This window comes from Hemicordylus capensis, chromosome 2 (genome assembly GCF_027244095.1).
Source record: "Hemicordylus capensis ecotype Gifberg chromosome 2, rHemCap1.1.pri, whole genome shotgun sequence".
In the NCBI taxonomy this organism is placed as follows: domain Eukaryota; kingdom Metazoa; phylum Chordata; class Lepidosauria; order Squamata; family Cordylidae; genus Hemicordylus; species Hemicordylus capensis.
The window spans coordinates 378,946,345-378,963,592 of NC_069658.1; the positions used below are offsets into that span (position 1 = coordinate 378,946,345).

General features: G+C 47.2%; 1 protein-coding gene across 3 annotated transcripts; it reads right to left on the minus strand.

The window, feature by feature from the left end:
* Positions 1-83: 83 nt before the first annotated feature.
* On the minus strand, positions 84-16,226 carry DDX39A (DExD-box helicase 39A). Of its 3 annotated transcripts, none has more exons than XM_053294796.1 (11): positions 16,072-16,226; positions 12,670-12,880; positions 11,543-11,670; positions 9,210-9,302; positions 8,087-8,270; positions 7,172-7,290; positions 3,409-3,540; positions 3,182-3,291; positions 2,744-2,888; positions 1,960-2,107; positions 84-382 (listed from the first exon to the last, which is right to left on the minus strand). In XM_053294796.1, exons 2-11 carry the CDS (start codon positions 12,875-12,877, stop codon positions 366-368), a joined length of 1,284 nt encoding a protein of 427 aa, XP_053150771.1. In that variant the 5' UTR covers positions 12,878-12,880; positions 16,072-16,226; the 3' UTR covers positions 84-365. The 3 variants fall into 3 exon arrangements, with proteins under 3 accessions (XP_053150771.1, XP_053150769.1, XP_053150770.1); XM_053294794.1 differs by lacking the exon at positions 16,072-16,226 and adding an exon at positions 15,757-16,039; XM_053294795.1 differs by lacking the exon at positions 16,072-16,226 and adding an exon at positions 15,406-15,684.
* Between the last annotated feature and the right edge of the window lie 1,022 nt (positions 16,227-17,248).

The window sequence follows — 17,248 nt, forward strand, 5'->3', positions numbered from 1 at the left end:
AGGAAAGTGTAAAATCTAGAAGGCCAGATTTTGAGCAAGGAAAGGGCAACACAGATATGTTTATCAAATAGCCAGAAAAATGATATTTTTAAAAAATCATTTATTATGTAACTCAGCCACATGGGCTTACTATACAGAAAATAGAAACATCTAATTTTTAAAAGCACCAAGCTGGAGCTGGGACAAAGATACCACCCGGACAATTTGTAAGATATTCCTTTTAATACCAAAAGCCCTCACAGGTTTAACAGTGTTTTGTTTTTAAAAAGCAAGTATTCATCAGGTTTCACCAGGAGTAAAAGCTGTGGGTATGCTGGGCCACGGCTTCCATGCTAGGCTAGACAGGAAGGATTCTTCAGCACATGCTACCGGCTTTGCTCAACTACAAGAGACAAGACAGTCAAGTCAATATCCTCCCCCGTGGAGACAAAGTGTTGTATTTCAAGAAGCTGCTTTTGTTATATCCAACTCTTAACTTTCCAGTTCTACCAAACTACAGCTGTTCAGCTGGTCTACTGAGAGTTCAAAGTGGTTCTCTGGCAAAATGCAGAACACACCACATCTCCAGAAAGTTGCCCCTCTGTCAGACCTCCTCCTAAAATTTTAAAAAACCCCATACACATGACTGCAGCTTGTACTGTGAGCCTCATCCCGCTCCTGGGGCCTCTCTTGTTGGCATTATAAAGCCACCAGTAGGGATGTGAACAGAACCGCGGTGGGTCGGTTTGAGGCGGCGGGGGTCTCCCTTTAAGAGCGGGCGAGGGTGCAATTACCCCTCCCGCCGCTTTTCCTCCGCTGGTGTCCGTGTTTAATGCCCAGAGGGACAGCAGCGTACCTCCCTGCCACCCTCGTCTTCCGGATATGACCGGAAGGCACAGGCGCATGTCACACACGCCCGTGCCAGCGTGTCCACAACTTCCAGTCATATCTGGAAGACAAGGGCAACATGGCAGGGAGGTACGCTGCTGACCCAATGGGCATTAATAAACATGGATGCCGGCGGGTGAAAAGCAGTGGGAGGGGTAAGTGCACCCTCCCCCACTCTTAGAGGGAGACCCATAAAGGGCCTCCGAACCAGTTCCATACAACATCCCTAACAACCAGTGCATTATTTCTAGGGATGTGCACGGAACTGTGGAGCTGTGGTCTGGCACTGGGGTTGGGGTTCGTTTAAGGGCAGGGGAGGGTGTACTTACCCCCTCCCGCCGCTTTCCCCCTGCCAGCGCAAGTATTTTAGTAAGCATTTGGGGCGGCAGAGTACCTCCCTGCTGCCCCTTCCCCCGGTCGTCAGCAAAAGACTTCAGAAAGTATCTTGCGCATGCGCACGTCATGGCTCCGTGATGTGCGCACGCATGTGATGCGCACGTGCAAAAGCCTTTCTGAAGCCTTTTGCTGAAGACCGGGGGAAGGGGCGGCAGGGAGGTAGCCTGCTGCCCCAAATGCCTACTAAAACATGTGCGCTGGCGGGGGGGAAAGTACACCCCCCCGCCCTTAAAGGAATGTGCCCCCCCCAGGCATCGAACCGCTGAACCACCCCATATCCGGAGGCCTTTAGAATGGCCTCTTGACCCATACGTGCACATCACTAATTATTTCTGCCAAAGGAGCAAAAATGTCCACCCTTCAATCTGGTCTCTTTACTAGATGAAAGACCTATACTAAGCCTCTCACTTTCCAAACACAGGAATTTGAAATCTTGCTTCTTCACCCATATCTGCCAGATGTTATGCCTAGCATATCGTGCATCTTCAGGCAGAGACTCACTCAACTGGCTATCCCGAGAGAGAAGCAGCTACTCAGTCTGTCTTGCCTCTACAGAGTTCCCAGAAACGTGAGCAGATAGGAAATGCCTGAACTCTGCAGTGATTTCCCAATATTTTACTTCTAGTTTTGAGCACCACACAGAAAGAGCATGCCATGAGGAAGACATGCCTGCCCCAAATAATTCACAATACATACTATATGAGGAGATGTCGATCTCTTCAGGAAGCTCCGCCACATTAACCTCAAAGCGATCCTGCACTTCATTGAGGATTTTGGCATCACCTTCATCTGACACAAAGGTAATGGCCAAACCTTTTGTACCAAAACGCCCAGCTCGGGCCACCTGCAAAGAGGCAAATATATCGGGACAGACAGATGTTTCCTTGGGGTCGCTGAACCCATCATTTCAGAGGTACCATCTCAGAGAATGTGTTTTCCATCAGCTCTGATTGTAAGATGAGCTGAGAGTTCTCAACAGAGAACTAAATTGGGGGAGGAATTTTAGTGGCAGCTTTTTCTTGTATTAACCTTTTGACCACCACCACAGCCTCCAGCACATTGCCATTAGGCACCCCAGAACCTGTCAACAAATTTCACTACCCCCAGCAAACTGCTGAAACGCCCCCTCATTTACTACTTGCAAGTGGAGTTTAAGTGGGGGGAGGATTTTTGTTCAGCCCTAATTTAGATCCTTCATGATGGAGCCATCTCTGCTATATCCTGAAATAAGCTCAAAACAGAGATAAGATATCCTAGGTTTCTTCAGTCTGGAGATTATGTAGAATGGCATTACTGAAAAACACACTTGTATCTATCAAAGTTAGAACATCAGAAAATATTCAGTAATCTGACTGGAAATGAACCAGTATCTGAAACTATCACCAGCTCCCTGCCACGAGTCTCCTGGTATCAGAACAAATACCTCCCAGAGAAACAGAACAGCCGTGCAATTAATTCCCCTATCCTACAACCAGCTCACCCTGTGCAGGTAGGTATCAGAATCCTCAGGCATATCATAGTTAAAGACTATGTTGACCCGCTCTATGTCCATCCCACGGCCAAACAGATTAGTAGCCACCAAAATCCGGCGCTGGAAGTCTTTGAACTGCTGGTACCGAGAGAGTCTGGAAGAACAAGAGGGAAGTGACAGACCCTCCATGAACTACTCTACACCCCACTCCTAGAGCTAGGCAAAATGAATGAATAGCCAGCTCTTTTGCAGAGCATGCACATACAGTACAGTACAGTATGCAAAAGGTACCTAGTTTTCTAGATCGCTTCTCCCCACCTCCAATACATAACTGATAATGATCAGCCACACCCCAGTTCGTACAGAAATTAGCACCCGGTTCAGCATTCTCAAGTCCCATTACTTGCTGCTACCCGCCCCTGACCCCAGCCATATCCCTGTACTCACCTCTCCTCCTGGGACATTCCCCTGTGAATAGCAATGGCTGGGAAGTTCTGCTCAACCAGCAGCTGAGCCAACGCCATACAACGCTGCACTGACTTCACAAATATCACAACCTTCAAGGGACAGAAAGAGAACCGGGTCATCTTCTCGTCTCAGGACTTGCAACATTGCTCAGCCACCAGTCCTAGAGGTAGGATTGAGCCAAGGAGCCAGCCCACTCCCTTACAGACCTGATTGAACTCCAGTACATCCAGAAGGTCAAAGAGCTTGCGGTTTTTCTCTGTGTCCTTCAGTTTCACATAGTATTGCTGCAGGCCATGCAAAGTCAGCTTGGTCTCATCATCCACAAACACTTCCATGGGCTGCAAATCGTGAAGAAAGTAATATAACCTTTTGCCATGAATGATGACAAAATCATCCAAACTTCCCATCCATGTTTTAAGCACCAAGATGTTTGTTGTTGCTGTTTAATTGATAAATACAGACGTGTCAAACTCCTAGGGCAACAAGCATTATTTTGGACCATAGCAGTGTATGTTGGAGGCTTGAAAACAGAGCTCCTTCATCTACAGAAATGCAGATGAGATCCACATGCCCTCTGTCAAACACTGCAAGGAGAATGTTCACCAGTACTATTAAGTGATCCACAAAATTAGCTCATTTTAAGCTCATTTATAGCCTGCTTTGCTTTTGTCAAACACAGAACTCAAGGTGGCTAACAATTAAAACTACCATCAAAATACAAGAAAAAAGTAAAATAAAATAAGCACTAAGCAGCATCACCAAAAACAAAATTATGTGGCAGTTAAAAACAAACATGTAATTGTGTGATAGCAGAGAAAACCCTAATTTGATAGGAATTTACTGAGCATTTCATCAAGTTCCTTAAGTAAACAATCAAAATGCAGAAATGGCCAAAACTGGTAGTTTGCATAGGTTTCAGCACAGTTCTACACTCTTGTGATTTTAAGCACGCGCTTTGCATGCAGTTCTCAGTTTCTATCACTGGAATCTCCACTTGGAATCCTCAAGAACTTGGGAGAGCCATTCTCATGCACAGTAGACAATTCTGAACTAGACAACCCAATGGTCTGACTCAGGAAGTGCCTTAGACTATGTTCAACTATACAGTGCCAAAAGAAAGTCTACACCCCACTTGAACATTTGTCACATTTTGTACAGTCACTGTGTCAGACGTGTATGCATTTAAATGAGGTGGTGTTCCACTCATCAACACACCATATTCCAACCACAACTTTCAGAGAGAAAACAAAGGTGTGTTTCTGTATTTTGCAAATACAGAAAAATACAGAACTGAAATGTAACAATTGGATAAGTCTCCAACCCCCTTGTAATGCTGTAAGCTTTGGTCTAACCAATCACCTTTAAAAGCACACATCTTTTAAAAATAAAAAATTGTGGGGTTGTGATTTGGCCCCATCTGTGTTACACACTGTAGCTAATCACATAATGACAGAATAAATTTAGCAGTAACTGATGCTTCCCTCTGCTGGGTCGTGCATTTCAAAGCAAAGACCCAACCACAAGCACCAAGGAGCTGTCAAAATAACTCGAGGACAAAGTTATTAGTCCTGGGCACAGTTCAGGATGAAGGGCACAGATCAGACAATGAGTATAAAAGAACCGCAAAGTCCTTGATTATCCCTTGGAGCACAGTCAAGACCATTATTAAGAAGTGGAAGGTGTATGGCACCACCAAGACCCTGCCTAGATTAGGCTATCCCTCCAAAATAGATGACTGAGCAAGGTGACAACCAAGAAACCAAAGAGCTCCAGGCTTCCATGGCCAAGACAGGTCACAGTATGCAAGTGTCCATAGCCCAAGCACTCCACAAATCTGGCTTGCATGGTAGGGTGGCAAGAAGGAAGCCATTACTCAAGAAAGTCCAACTTGAATCCCGTTTGAAGTATGAAAAAACCCAACAATAAACATTTCTATACCGCCTTTTAACAAAAGTATCCAAAGCAGTTTATATAGAGAAAATATAAATAACCAGCCGACCCGCACAGAGCATCTGTGTGCTCTTTGGGGCTGGCTGTCCCCCCACCCCATCCTGTCCCACTCTCTCTTGCCCACCTCCCTCCTGCCCCTCCCCCACTCTTGCCACAGGCTGCCCCACTCGCTTCCCCACCCCCTTGCCCTCTCTCCTCCTCTCCCCTCGCCTGTGTCTGGCCATCCCACGCTGCCTCCTGCTCCCCAGGCTGCCGCCTCCTCCTCCTCACCCAGGACAGGACGGCCTGGCCAGGCCAGGCTGTCCTGCTGCCACTGCTTCCCAGCAGCCACCCGAGGCCGCCGCTGCACCCCCCACCACCGCTGCTTCCCAGCCAAGGCCGCCGCCACCTCCTTACCCGGGATGGCCAGGCCGTGCCGCTGCCTCCGCCTCCCAGCGGCCAGCTGAGGCCACCTCCTCCTCCTTAACCAGGATGGCCTGGCCAGGCCAGGCCGTCCCACTGCCACCTCCCTTTGGCCGTTTTGCAGCCCGCTGCCACCACCTCCATTTTTTCTTTCCCCCCAACTCTCGCCCAAGGCTGGAACTCTCACAATGTGTCGTGAGAGTTCTGCCGCCAAATTCAGGAAACGCATGCCGGCTAAGAGAATTAATTAAATAGATTAAGATGGCTCCCTGTCCCCAGAGGGCTCACAATCTAAAAAGAAGCATAAGATAGACATCAGCAACTGTTCCTGGAGGGGTAGTGTGCTAGAGGTGGATAGGGCCAGTTGCTCTCTCCCCACTAAATAAAGAGAATCACCATGTTAAAAAGGAGCCTCTTTGCCTAGTTAGCAGGAAGACTCAGGAGATACTGTAGGCATGTGGAGAAAGGTTCTTTGGTCTGTCAAAAGTAAAACAGAACTGTTTGTGTTTGGCACAAACCCAACACATCACCTAAAGAACAGCATCCCTACTGTGAAGCATAGTGGTGGGGATGTCTCTCTTGGCAGGGACTGGGGCACTTGTCAGGATAGAAGAGAACAATGCATGGAGTACAGAAAAGTCCTTGAGGAAAACCTGAAGTCAACTGGGACAGAAGTTCACCTTTCAGCATGACAACAACCCAAAGCACACAGCCAAAACTACATGGGAATGACTAAGGAACAAAAAGGTCAATGTCCTTGAGAGCCCTGACCTCAATCCAAATGAAAATATGTGGCAGAACTTGAAAATTGCTGTCCATCAATACTTGCCAAGGAACTTGACAGAGATTGAGCAGTTTTCTAAATTAGAATGGTTTAATACTGTTGCAATGTTGGTGGAGATTTATCCCAACAGACTCCCAGCAGTGGTCCCTCTAATTTTTTTCATCTCTGTGAGGAATGAGTTTTGTTCTGGGTGGCAGCATCAGGGCGTGTGCACACACCTGTATTCAGAATGGGGCCTTCCTGATTTAACCTGAGCGGGATCCAAATTGAACTGAGCGGACATCTAAAAACTTGTGAGCATGCGCACACCTTAGAGGGAACAGCGACTCCCAGTTGCAATTGTTGCTAAAGGTCCTTCCACCAAGTATTAACTCATGTGGACAGAGACTTCTCCAATTGCTACATTTCAACTCTGTATTTTGGATGTATGCTTTCCCCCCACAATAAACACATTTTGTATGGTGTGTTGAGTGGAACACCTCCTCATTTAAATGCATGCAGCTCTGACACACTTACACAACAAAATGTGACAAATGTTCAAGGGGGTGTAGACTTTCTATAGGCACTGTATATGCCAAAATATTCACTCCCACTCCCTCCTACCCATCAGTCAGACACAGCCCTTTTCTAGTGACCATGCTAAGATAACACAGGGAAAATCCAGAGATGTTCAGAAAGCTTAAATCATCACCTTCCCTCCACCGGGAAATGCCCAGAGGGCCTCTTGATTCTTCACATCTATCAATAGCCTAGTCCAGAAGGTGTTTTCATGGATCCTCTACATTAAGACAATCAACTGGGGAAGGTAAAAAATAAAAAAGACTGGGGCTTACATCCTGCATGAACTTCCTGCAGACAGGTCGGATCTCCTTGCTCAGGGTAGCACTAAACATCATGCACTGCTTCTCGTGGGGTGTCAGTCGAAAGATCTCCTGGACATCACGGCGCATGTCTAGAGGAAAAGTGGACAGAGTCTGGGGTTCCCAATAATTCTTCACATACCAAATCCTAAATTCAAGGCACCCACTCAAGCCTCAACTCCCACTCCTGAGATCCAGCATGCCTCTGTCTTACCACAGTTTGAAGGACAGTGGCAGAACTGCATGTTCTAACTAGAAACAGCTCCAGAGAGCTTGTTTCGGGTCACGGAGTCCCTTCTGATCAGTTTTGTTCCCTAAGATATCTTGAAGAACCTCCCACATAGCAACCTACTAAAGGAAGTTCTCACAGCCCTACTGAAAATTTAGAGAACATGACAAATTTTGGTCAGTAGTGGCAGAGCACCTGCTTTGCATACAGAAGGTCCCAGGCTAAATCCCTGGCATTTTCAGGTAGGGCTAGGAAAAAATTCTGGAAAGCTGCTGCCAGTCAGTGTAGACAATGCTGAGCTAGACAGATCAAGGCAGCTTCCTATGTTCCTCTCTTCAAATGTCAAGAAATCAGTCTGGTCTCTGAAAAGTGAGGGTCATCTTGCCTTGTATCCCACCCCAACTGTCCAGCAAGCTGCTGGCCACAACCCCATTTCTCCCAAACACCTAAAAGAGGAGGTGGCAGAGTGCATGAAACTCTCAAGGCAGGTGTATTTGTTTCAGCAGAAACAATACTGTTTCATCTTGCCGCATATTCCTCAGCTCCTCAAGTTCACCGGACCTCCCTCCCAAGGACAGTGCCCCTCGTGTTCCATGAGCATGACAACCCAAACCACAACAGCCCTTTATCCAGGCCACACCCAGCTTGCCCTCTCTTACCCAACTGCTCCAGCATCTTGTCACACTCATCCAACACAAAATGCTTGACATTGCGCAGGTTGAGGGTCTTGTTGCGCACCAGAGCAAGGATACGGCCTGGGGTCCCCACCACAATATGTGGACAGTTCTTCTTCAGCAAGTCTTCATCCTTCTTGATGGAAAGGCCCCCAAAGAAGACAGCTACCTGCAGGAACAACAGGTATCACTGTCAGTTTCATTGAGAAATCCAGCAACAACAAGAAATTCTCACACGTTCCAGGAGTGCCTTCACACATGTGTCACAGTATGTGGAGAAGGGAGCCCAACTTGTTTCAGTTTTCATCTCCCTCAACTCATCAGAACCACACCTCTTGCTGCACCAAAATTCAAAAATTTCAGTCCCTCTTCAGGGAGGCAGAGACAAACTTTCACAATGTAAAAGAGGCCAGAATTAGTAATATTAAGACCAGCCTATGCAATCCAAAATATAGCAACAGGTTCTTCCCATTCATCAGCTGGTCAAAAGACATGGAAGTGTCTAAACCCAACTCTGCAGGGAGGGAATTAATTGCCTTTATCTACCCACACTACAATTTCTTTCCCAAATAATACATTATTCTCCAATTATTTATTTATCATATTTGTATACCACCTGATATGAAACTCTCTAGACAGTGTACAAATTTTAATATTAAAAATCACAAGTTAAAACCCAACAATATAAAACAAATTATTAAAATTCTAATTAAAATCTTGCAAGAACAGGAAAGTCTTGAGGGTCTTCCTGAAAACAAACAGAGAAGGAGATGCTCTTATTTCAGCAGGGAGCATATTCCAAAGCCCTGTGGCAGCCAAAGAGAAAGCCCAGTCCTGAGTCGCCACCAGACGAGTCAGTGACAACCGTAACCGGACCTCTCCAGATCATAAAAACCAGCAGGGTTCATGACAAAGGAGGCACTCTCTTAAATAGCCTGGACCCAAGCCGTTAAGGGCTTTATAGGTAATAACCTGCACTTTATATTTCTCCTGGAAACATATCGGCAACCTGAGGCACACTCACGCACACCCCGTATCTTTTCCTGAGATGTAGCAACAACCAGCATTCTATCATTTCCTGGACCTAACTGCGCACATTGCACCTCACCTTGACAGTGGGCATATATTTAGAGAAGCGCTCATACTCTTTACTGATCTGGAAAGCCAGCTCCCGAGTGTGACACATCACCAGCACTGACACCTGCCCAAAAAATGGGGAAGAAATGTTACATACACAAAGGCAGCAAGAAAGACTTAGAGCTTTCCCCACTGCTCCCTAAACCGATAGCCACCCTGCTTAACCTTAAGGACTAATTTGCTGGAGCTCATGAGATCTCATTGTGAACCCCATTACATTAGACTGCTGATTTTTCTTCTTTCCTGTGGTTTGGGGTTAGTGTGGAACTGGAAAGAGTTCTGAATAGTGATTCAGCTGCTTATCTTACCAGAATACCGCTATAAGTCAGAGGCGGCTCCTAATTTGGGGAAGAGGGGGCACTGCCATCATTCTTGCCAGCCCCACATTCTTGCCACCAATTCTCTCATCAAACATACCATCTCTTCCTCTCTGTCTTTTTCTCCCTGTGTCTGTCTCTCTTGCTTGAATGTAGCTCTTGCATTTCCACTTCTTGCCAGTAGATGGTGGTGGCTCTTGGTCTTTTTTCTAAATTCCTTTGTAAAACCATATCCTCCCTCTTAGGGTGTTGAGTGGGATCCCTTGCACCCAAATGAAGTAATTACCATACTCAGTCATTACCCAAATTGCATATTTAGTGCCCCCAGCATCAATCAGGATGTACCTTTTCTTTTTTTTAAACCCCTAAATGTGAACAGGGGCTAGCCCTGCCCTCAACCAATCAGAAATCATCACAGCTTACAGGCACCTATTCTAACAGCAGCAAACAAGGCCAGCCCAGTCATCTGATTTCCCAGGATCCTTTTAGGCAGCTGAAGAGACTCTTTGGAGATCTTTGAGCATGCAGTCTGCAAGCAAATGGAGTGAAGAACAGGTAGGAGCCGTGGTTACCCTTCCCCAGAGGGAAGCCACCTCTTTTCTTCTCACTCAGAATCCCAACCAAGCCCTCAGGAGGCAATGGATTTCTCCAGAATTTGCTAGGACCTCTTTTTCTTTACTACCTTCTCTTTATGGGCAACTAAGAGGCACAGCTTGGAAAGCAGGCCAGTCCAGAATAGTCAAGCAGCTCCACCACTATAGCCCTTATTGCCAGGTTTTGTGTGGTGTTTTGTTATTTTGTGTTTTGTCCACGTGAGAGAGTGGTATTAGTACTGAAAGGAGAGATCCTCAGCATAAGTTCTCTGGAAAGGTTTGCAACTTATGGCTTAGTTTTCAAATCTCATAAAGGATCCCCTCAAGTAAATGTTGCCTAGAACTGTAATCAATTCTATACAGTTTATTCCAAGTAAAGTCTTAATGAACTCATTGGGGCTTACACCCAAGTAACTTGTATGCATAAGACTGCACTCCAAGGATATATCCCAGAAATGCTTGTGTTGTGAGAAAAGGAGAACTAAAGCTTGCTACAAAGCTTGTAGTGTGTGAAACTTGAGTTTATGCAGTTGCTACCTGCAAATAGGCACTTAAGATGCCAACCACCCCACAACTTCAGTTTATCTTCTTAGCCTGGCCATGCATGGGGTGAGGAGGAGAGGGCTGAGATTACAAGGAGGGGAGGAAATGGAGGCAATGCTGATAGGAGGGATGGAGCTACTGAGGGGAAGAAGAGCCATGGGGACTTAAGACAGAGAGAGGGCACTGCTACATTCCACACTGACACCCACAACTAACCAGTCTAAGGGCAGAATATCTTTACTCACAGTCAACCAAGGGGCAAGTTTAGTACTAAGTAGTCAGCTGACAAGTGCAGCTTTGACTGATAGGGATTTTGGTTGAGAAAAGTAAACAACTTTACAGATTGGTGAAAGCTATGGGCTGGTGATTACCTTTCTACTCCTTTTTAACTTGGGGTTGGACCTGCCTACAATGAGCCCCACCTATGGTCACCCCAGCTCCCTTCCCTCCCCTCTGCCCCCACAGCCCAAAGAGGAGGCAGCCACCACTGCTGTAAGTTGCACAACACAAGAAACTAATCCAGAACTCTCTCTCACTATTCCAGCTGACAAAAGCTGCCATCAGAAGGCACTCACCAGCAGCATGTTAGGACCCCTAACACTCAGCAGCCCCATGAGCATCAGTCCTAGAGTAAAGTGTTCCTGAAGCCCATGTCCTGTACCATTCCCAGAAAAATATCCTAAGACAGGTATCAGACTACCAGTTTCTCAATCTCGCCCCCCCCTCCCCAATTAGGACATAAGGGTCTACCTCTACACTAGGCCTTTTGAAATTCAACTTCCTACTTGAACAATGTCTACCGGAGCCACATTAATCATGGACATAGCAGACTCTTACTCCCCGTTACATACCTGCCCATCCAATGGCTCAATCTGCTGCAGCGTGGCCAGTACAAAGACAGCCGTCTTCCCCATGCCTGACTTGGCTTGGCATAGCACATCCATGCCTAGGATAGCCTGTGGAATGCACTCATGCTGCACTGAGAGGGTAAGAAGAAGAGTAGTCACACAAGGGGTTTAGGCAGCCTCTGGGCATGTGGGATAACCCAGAATCAACTGCAAGAGGCCTTGGCCCCAGCCCTCTCCCAATACTTGAAATCCTGAGATCCACACCATATCCTTCCAGAATCTTCCTACACATGTACTGTGGAAAGGAGCAATGCTGTTCTCTTAAACCAGCCTCAGTCACTGCACACCCACTGGAGCTGTCTGGGTTTATCACTCTGAATTACAAATTAAAGTGAGAAGGCCCCGGAGAGCTTTGGTGTGGGGACCAGTTATTTCAAAACAGCTTTAGGGCAGCCTTCAATTCTTCCTTTCCTTTAAACCATAGAACACATCTCACACAGAATCTAAACTGAACAGATTAACTGAGCCTGTGCTCCGCTGACCTAATAGAACTGTGAGTAGGGATGTGCACAAACCTGTTTGGAGGCCCTTTTATGGGTCTTCGAACAGGCTCGTACACCGGGCAGTTCGGAGGCGCATGCCGGGCACGCGCACGGCACTTCTGGCCAAAGAGAGAATGGGGCAGCAGGGAGGTATGCTGCCGCCCTGACGAAGCCTTGACAATGGAGCGGTGGGGAGAAAGCAAAGGGAGGGATAAGTGCACCCTCCCCCACCCTTAAAGTTGTCCCACCCCCGCCTTCGAACCGCCCGTGCACATCCCTAGCTAGGAGGTCTCCCAGTCCAAAACAAATTCTGTTTCTAGCAGTAAAGTGGTAGAAGGTAACTACGCATCGCCTAAATGGAATTTTAGCACCACCAGCTAGGAAAAACTTCCTAAAGAACAGCAACCTCCAATGCTACACTAGGATCAACAGTGACAATGAAAACAACCCCTCCAGTCACCCTCCCACCCCTGCTCCCTGCAGCCCCCAGCTCTCACCCTGCACCGCGTGGCACCACTGGCAGTTGCTCCCCGGTGGGTGGGCTGGGCTGACTGACGAGGGGGCCAAGGGCCTTGGCTCCGCTCCTACCTTCTGATGGGTGCTCAAAGCCGCAATCCACAATGGCACGAAGTAGCTCTGGCTTCAGCAGGAAGTCTCGGAAGCCAGAACTGTGGATGGAGACATAGGAGCCCTTCACATCTTTTTTAGCAGGGACTGGGGCTGCGTCAGTCACTGCCTGCGGCTCTTCATCCTCCTCATAATCCAACAACTCATTCTCCACATCCTGCTCAGCCATGTCCTGCAGGAAGACAAGGGATGGGGTCAGGGGAAAGGGACATCTGCAGAACAATGAGGAAAGACAGCGAAGGCCAGGACACTCAAGTACAGCAGGTGGAAGTGGCTGCCATAACCGCAGGCAGAAATTAACAACCCCTACTGATTGCAGAGCTTTGAAGCGGTGGTTTTCAAAGCATCCCATAAACCTCTCTACGGTCCTTTTTCTTCCAGTCCAAGTATTTCCTATGACTGTTTTTGTTTTAAAGAAACACTGGCACAAGTGCCTTTTCAGCCACACATAAAGTGATCAGGAAACCATTATCAATATGTGCACATGCTGCAAAGAGACATTTCAGTGTACACGTTACATCACAAGCAGTTTCTTCCCCACAGATGTTAATCTTCATATTGGAAAAGCGAACATGTGAAATAGTCCAGAAGAAGGGCAGAGAGAGTTGCTAGAAATTATGCACGCTTTTTCCTGATCCTTTGCCCAAGTTCATTTCTCTCTTTCATTCCAGAAGATAAAAGCTGCAAGTTCCTCCTTGGAGAGAATAGAGTGGAGATACTTTAGGACAACAGAGAGTCCTGTTTATTCACAGGTTTTTGTTCATCCCTCTCATGGCTCTTATGCTGCACGTTGATGTTTCGAACCCGAAATGAAACGCAAGATTCATTTTATGCACATCCCTACTCTGAAGACTCCTTCCACTAGGTTCCCAAAACTATTCAAGTAGTAATGCAGAATACAGTGGTGAAGCATAAGGATCTTAGCAACATTTCCAAACAGGGTGCATAGTCTACATTTGGCAGTATTAGTATTAGGGATGTGTCTGGGCTTGTCAGGCCATGAGACTGGTTTGGTTCAAATCCGGACCGGATCCAGTGACCTCTGCAGATGCGCAGTAGTCATGAAAATGGCCTCTGCATGTACGCAGAGGCCTGAACTGGGCCGCAGCCAGCCCAGGCTGCCACTTGAGGGGCGTGTGTGCGTGTGTGTGTGTGTGTGTGTGTGTGTGTGTGTGTAGGAGCCCCCACCTCCAATGTCTCCACCACGGCTTCCTCGACGCCTGATTCTTAAAGTATACCCTGCCCATCCGGCCCGTAGCTGATTCTTCAAACCAGGAGTCAGTTCGGTTTGAACTCGGACCACTCAAACCGGACTAGCTCAAAGCAAGCTAGCTTGCACATCTTTAATTAGTAACATCCCTTTAAAACTGCTATGTCCCTCCTACTTTGAGGAGAAGAGCTGGTCTTGTGATAACAAGCATAAATAGGCCCCTTTGCTAAGCAGGATCTGCCCTGGTTTGTATTTGGATGGGTGACTACATGTGTGTACTGCTGTAAGATATTCCCCTTAGGGGATGGGGCTGTAGCTGAGAGTAGAACATCTGCTTTGCATGCAGAAGGCCCCAGGTACAATCCCTGACATCTCCAGGTAAGACTGGAAAAGATTCCTGTCTGAAACCTTGGAGAACAGCTTCAGTATAGAAAATATTGAGCCAATGTAAGAAATTACTCTGCACCAGGCACTTCCGGACCGAGGAGGCACTGAGGTGGCAAGGCACTGCTGCCACCCTGCCAGACTGTTTTAAAAGACAGCACTGGGAGGGGAAACGCAGCGGAGGGATAAGATAATCACCCCTCCTTCGAACTGGCAGGTGCCAGTTCCATGCAAACCACTAGCTGCTTCCAGTCTGTGTGGACAATACTGACCGAGATGGATCAATGGTCCAACTCACTGGTCCCTCTAACAGAGATTCCCAGATGTTGTTCACTACAACTCCCAGCATCCCCAGTTGCAGTGGCCTTTGATTGGGGATCCTTGGAGTTGTAGTCAACAACATCTGGGAATCCCTGTTAGAGGGAACATTGGTCCAACTCTGTATAAGGCAGCTTTCACTCTAAGACTTCTGGACACTGCAGGGCATAAACAAGTTTACCTTTTTAAACACTTAAGCAAATACCAGTGAGGTTCTGTCAATCTGTGTCTAGTGCTCAGGAAGGTGAATGACCTTTTATGGCACAAGTACAGTTAAACCAGTATTTGAGCTCTAAAAGCATTCCATGAGTTACAAGAAATTTTACAATGTTCCACCTTTGAGTTTGTTAATTGTCAGATACATTACTAATTACCAGATCTTACTTTACTTTGGGAGGGGGCAGGGAGAGGGGGCTTGAGCCCCACAGGATCTCATGATCCATGTTACAGGGATTCTGGAACTAAACAAGGGTTGAAAAAACACTGAGCTAGACTATAACAAAACACTAAAGCAATTATTTTGATGACAGGAATTCACACTGGAAGAAGCTAAAAGCGCAGGGGCAGGCTAGCTGATTAACAGCACCCCTTAGCAAAGCCTTTTCAAGCCAAAGCAGAAACACACAAGATTTCTAAAACATTGTTGTAACGTGCAATATGCCCTATTTTAATTGGTAAGACTTCAGAACATGGTCACTATCTACAGAACCGAAACAGAAAATTTTCAGAATTTTAATGCCTGCTTTTCCTTCCTTTAGGGAATAATAATTTGTTCTCAAATCTACCTTGTCTACCGTCAGAGGCGTACTGGACTGATGGTTCATCCTTAGGGATAACCCCTAGTGATGGGCCGCTCAGGGAGGAAGAACAGAGGCCCCTCCTCCTCCTCCTCCTCCTCACACACGGGGCCCAAAACGGAGCGCTAGAAGCAGGGCAACAAGGCCAAAGGCTGCGCACGCAGGAGCTGAGCCCCGACCCGACCCCTGCGCGGGGAAGGAAGGGCTTCTTCAGCACCATGAGCGGAGGTCTTTCAGCCCAGGGCTTCGCCCTTCAGAAGCCTCCGCTCGAGGCGGGTAACCACACAGACCCACACACGTGTGAAGAGCAGGGAGGGGACAGGAGAGCAACGCCACAACCTGCATGTGCTCTTGCAAGAAATCCTTTCCCCACACTTCCGCAGCAGGCAACATGTGCGGCTTAAAATGGTCGTCTGAACACACCGACGAAGGAAGCCGGTGAGGGAGGGAGGGACTGACTGACTTCCAATGAAACCACAGAGAGGCGCCCGGAGAAGCGCGAGCACCTCTCCTCTCCCACCGGCGGCCTCAGTCAGAAGCGCGGCCATGAACGGAGGAGCCCCGCGCGGGGCCAGGCAGCTCGAGACCCCCACCCTACCCCGGGGGATGCTCTTCACGCGCACACCCCTCCTCCTGCCCGTGAACCCCACTCACCTAACCAAGCCCGAGACGACGAGCCGCTCCCGCTTCTTCCCTCGCTCTATGCACGCCGCGCTCCAATTGGGACTCGTACAGGAAGTACTTTCAATTCTCATTGGCCACCTCCAGACACGGACCCTCCTCTCTGCCGTGGTAGGGAGGGGAAAGTCTCCGTCCCAAAACGTCAGTCAACCCTGCTTGCTTAATGATTGGTTTGTTACACGTTTCCCTTCTTGCTATTGTGCTCTTTTAGAGAGAAAGCAAAATGGCTACTCAGGATTTTTTTTTTTTTTTGGCTATGGTTTTAAAAAGGGCGGCGGCGGCGGCGACGAAATGGGAGGGGACCAATCGCCATTTTGGGTGCTGACAGGAATAGTCCGATGTCCTTTTCTACGCTTAGAGTGAAAGATGCACACTTTTCATTTCTGTATCCATTCATATTTTAAACATATCACATTCCAACCAACTGAGACTAATACTCCATACTTCCTATTAAGTGGGCTCTATATATCATATAATAATGCACATGTATATGGGAATAAATCCCAATGAGCATGATAGGAGTTGCTTCCAAGGAAACAAGCATAGGCTCCTGCTGTGAATCAGGTGATCTTTAGGGTGTCACAAAACAAAAAACTACATTGCTTTTGTTTTAACAGACGGCCCAGGGTTGTTGCAAACCACTCGCTCAGCTTCAACCTCACCCTTATCCTTCCTGCACCTAGCAATGACTATAGTACACGATGGATTGCCTGTAAGTTGCTGTCTCACCTCCCACAGGAAAATGACAGCACTAGACTATGTTACAGGCTTGTAAACCACTGTCAGTAACAACTCATCTGCACTCTCATTTGGTGGTGATAACCACAGAGTGTATTTGTAGAAAAATCAACATATATATTTAATCAGGATCAACCAAATAAGTCGTTCCAAGTAAAACTAATAAAGCCTATTTTCTGCTGCTTCTAACATGGTGGTTCTACTCTAGGACCCTCTCCTGTGTGCTGTGAATTTGGTTTGTTTGTATCCAACCATACGTGTCCATAAACATTTCATAGGAAACACAAAGAAGATCTTTAAGAAGCTTATCATTATGGAAATTCAAAAATGGGGTGAAGATTGTGTAGGTGTTATTTCCCTAAAACTGCTGCAAACATGAATGCTAGGAAATCCAACCCTTATTAATGCACAT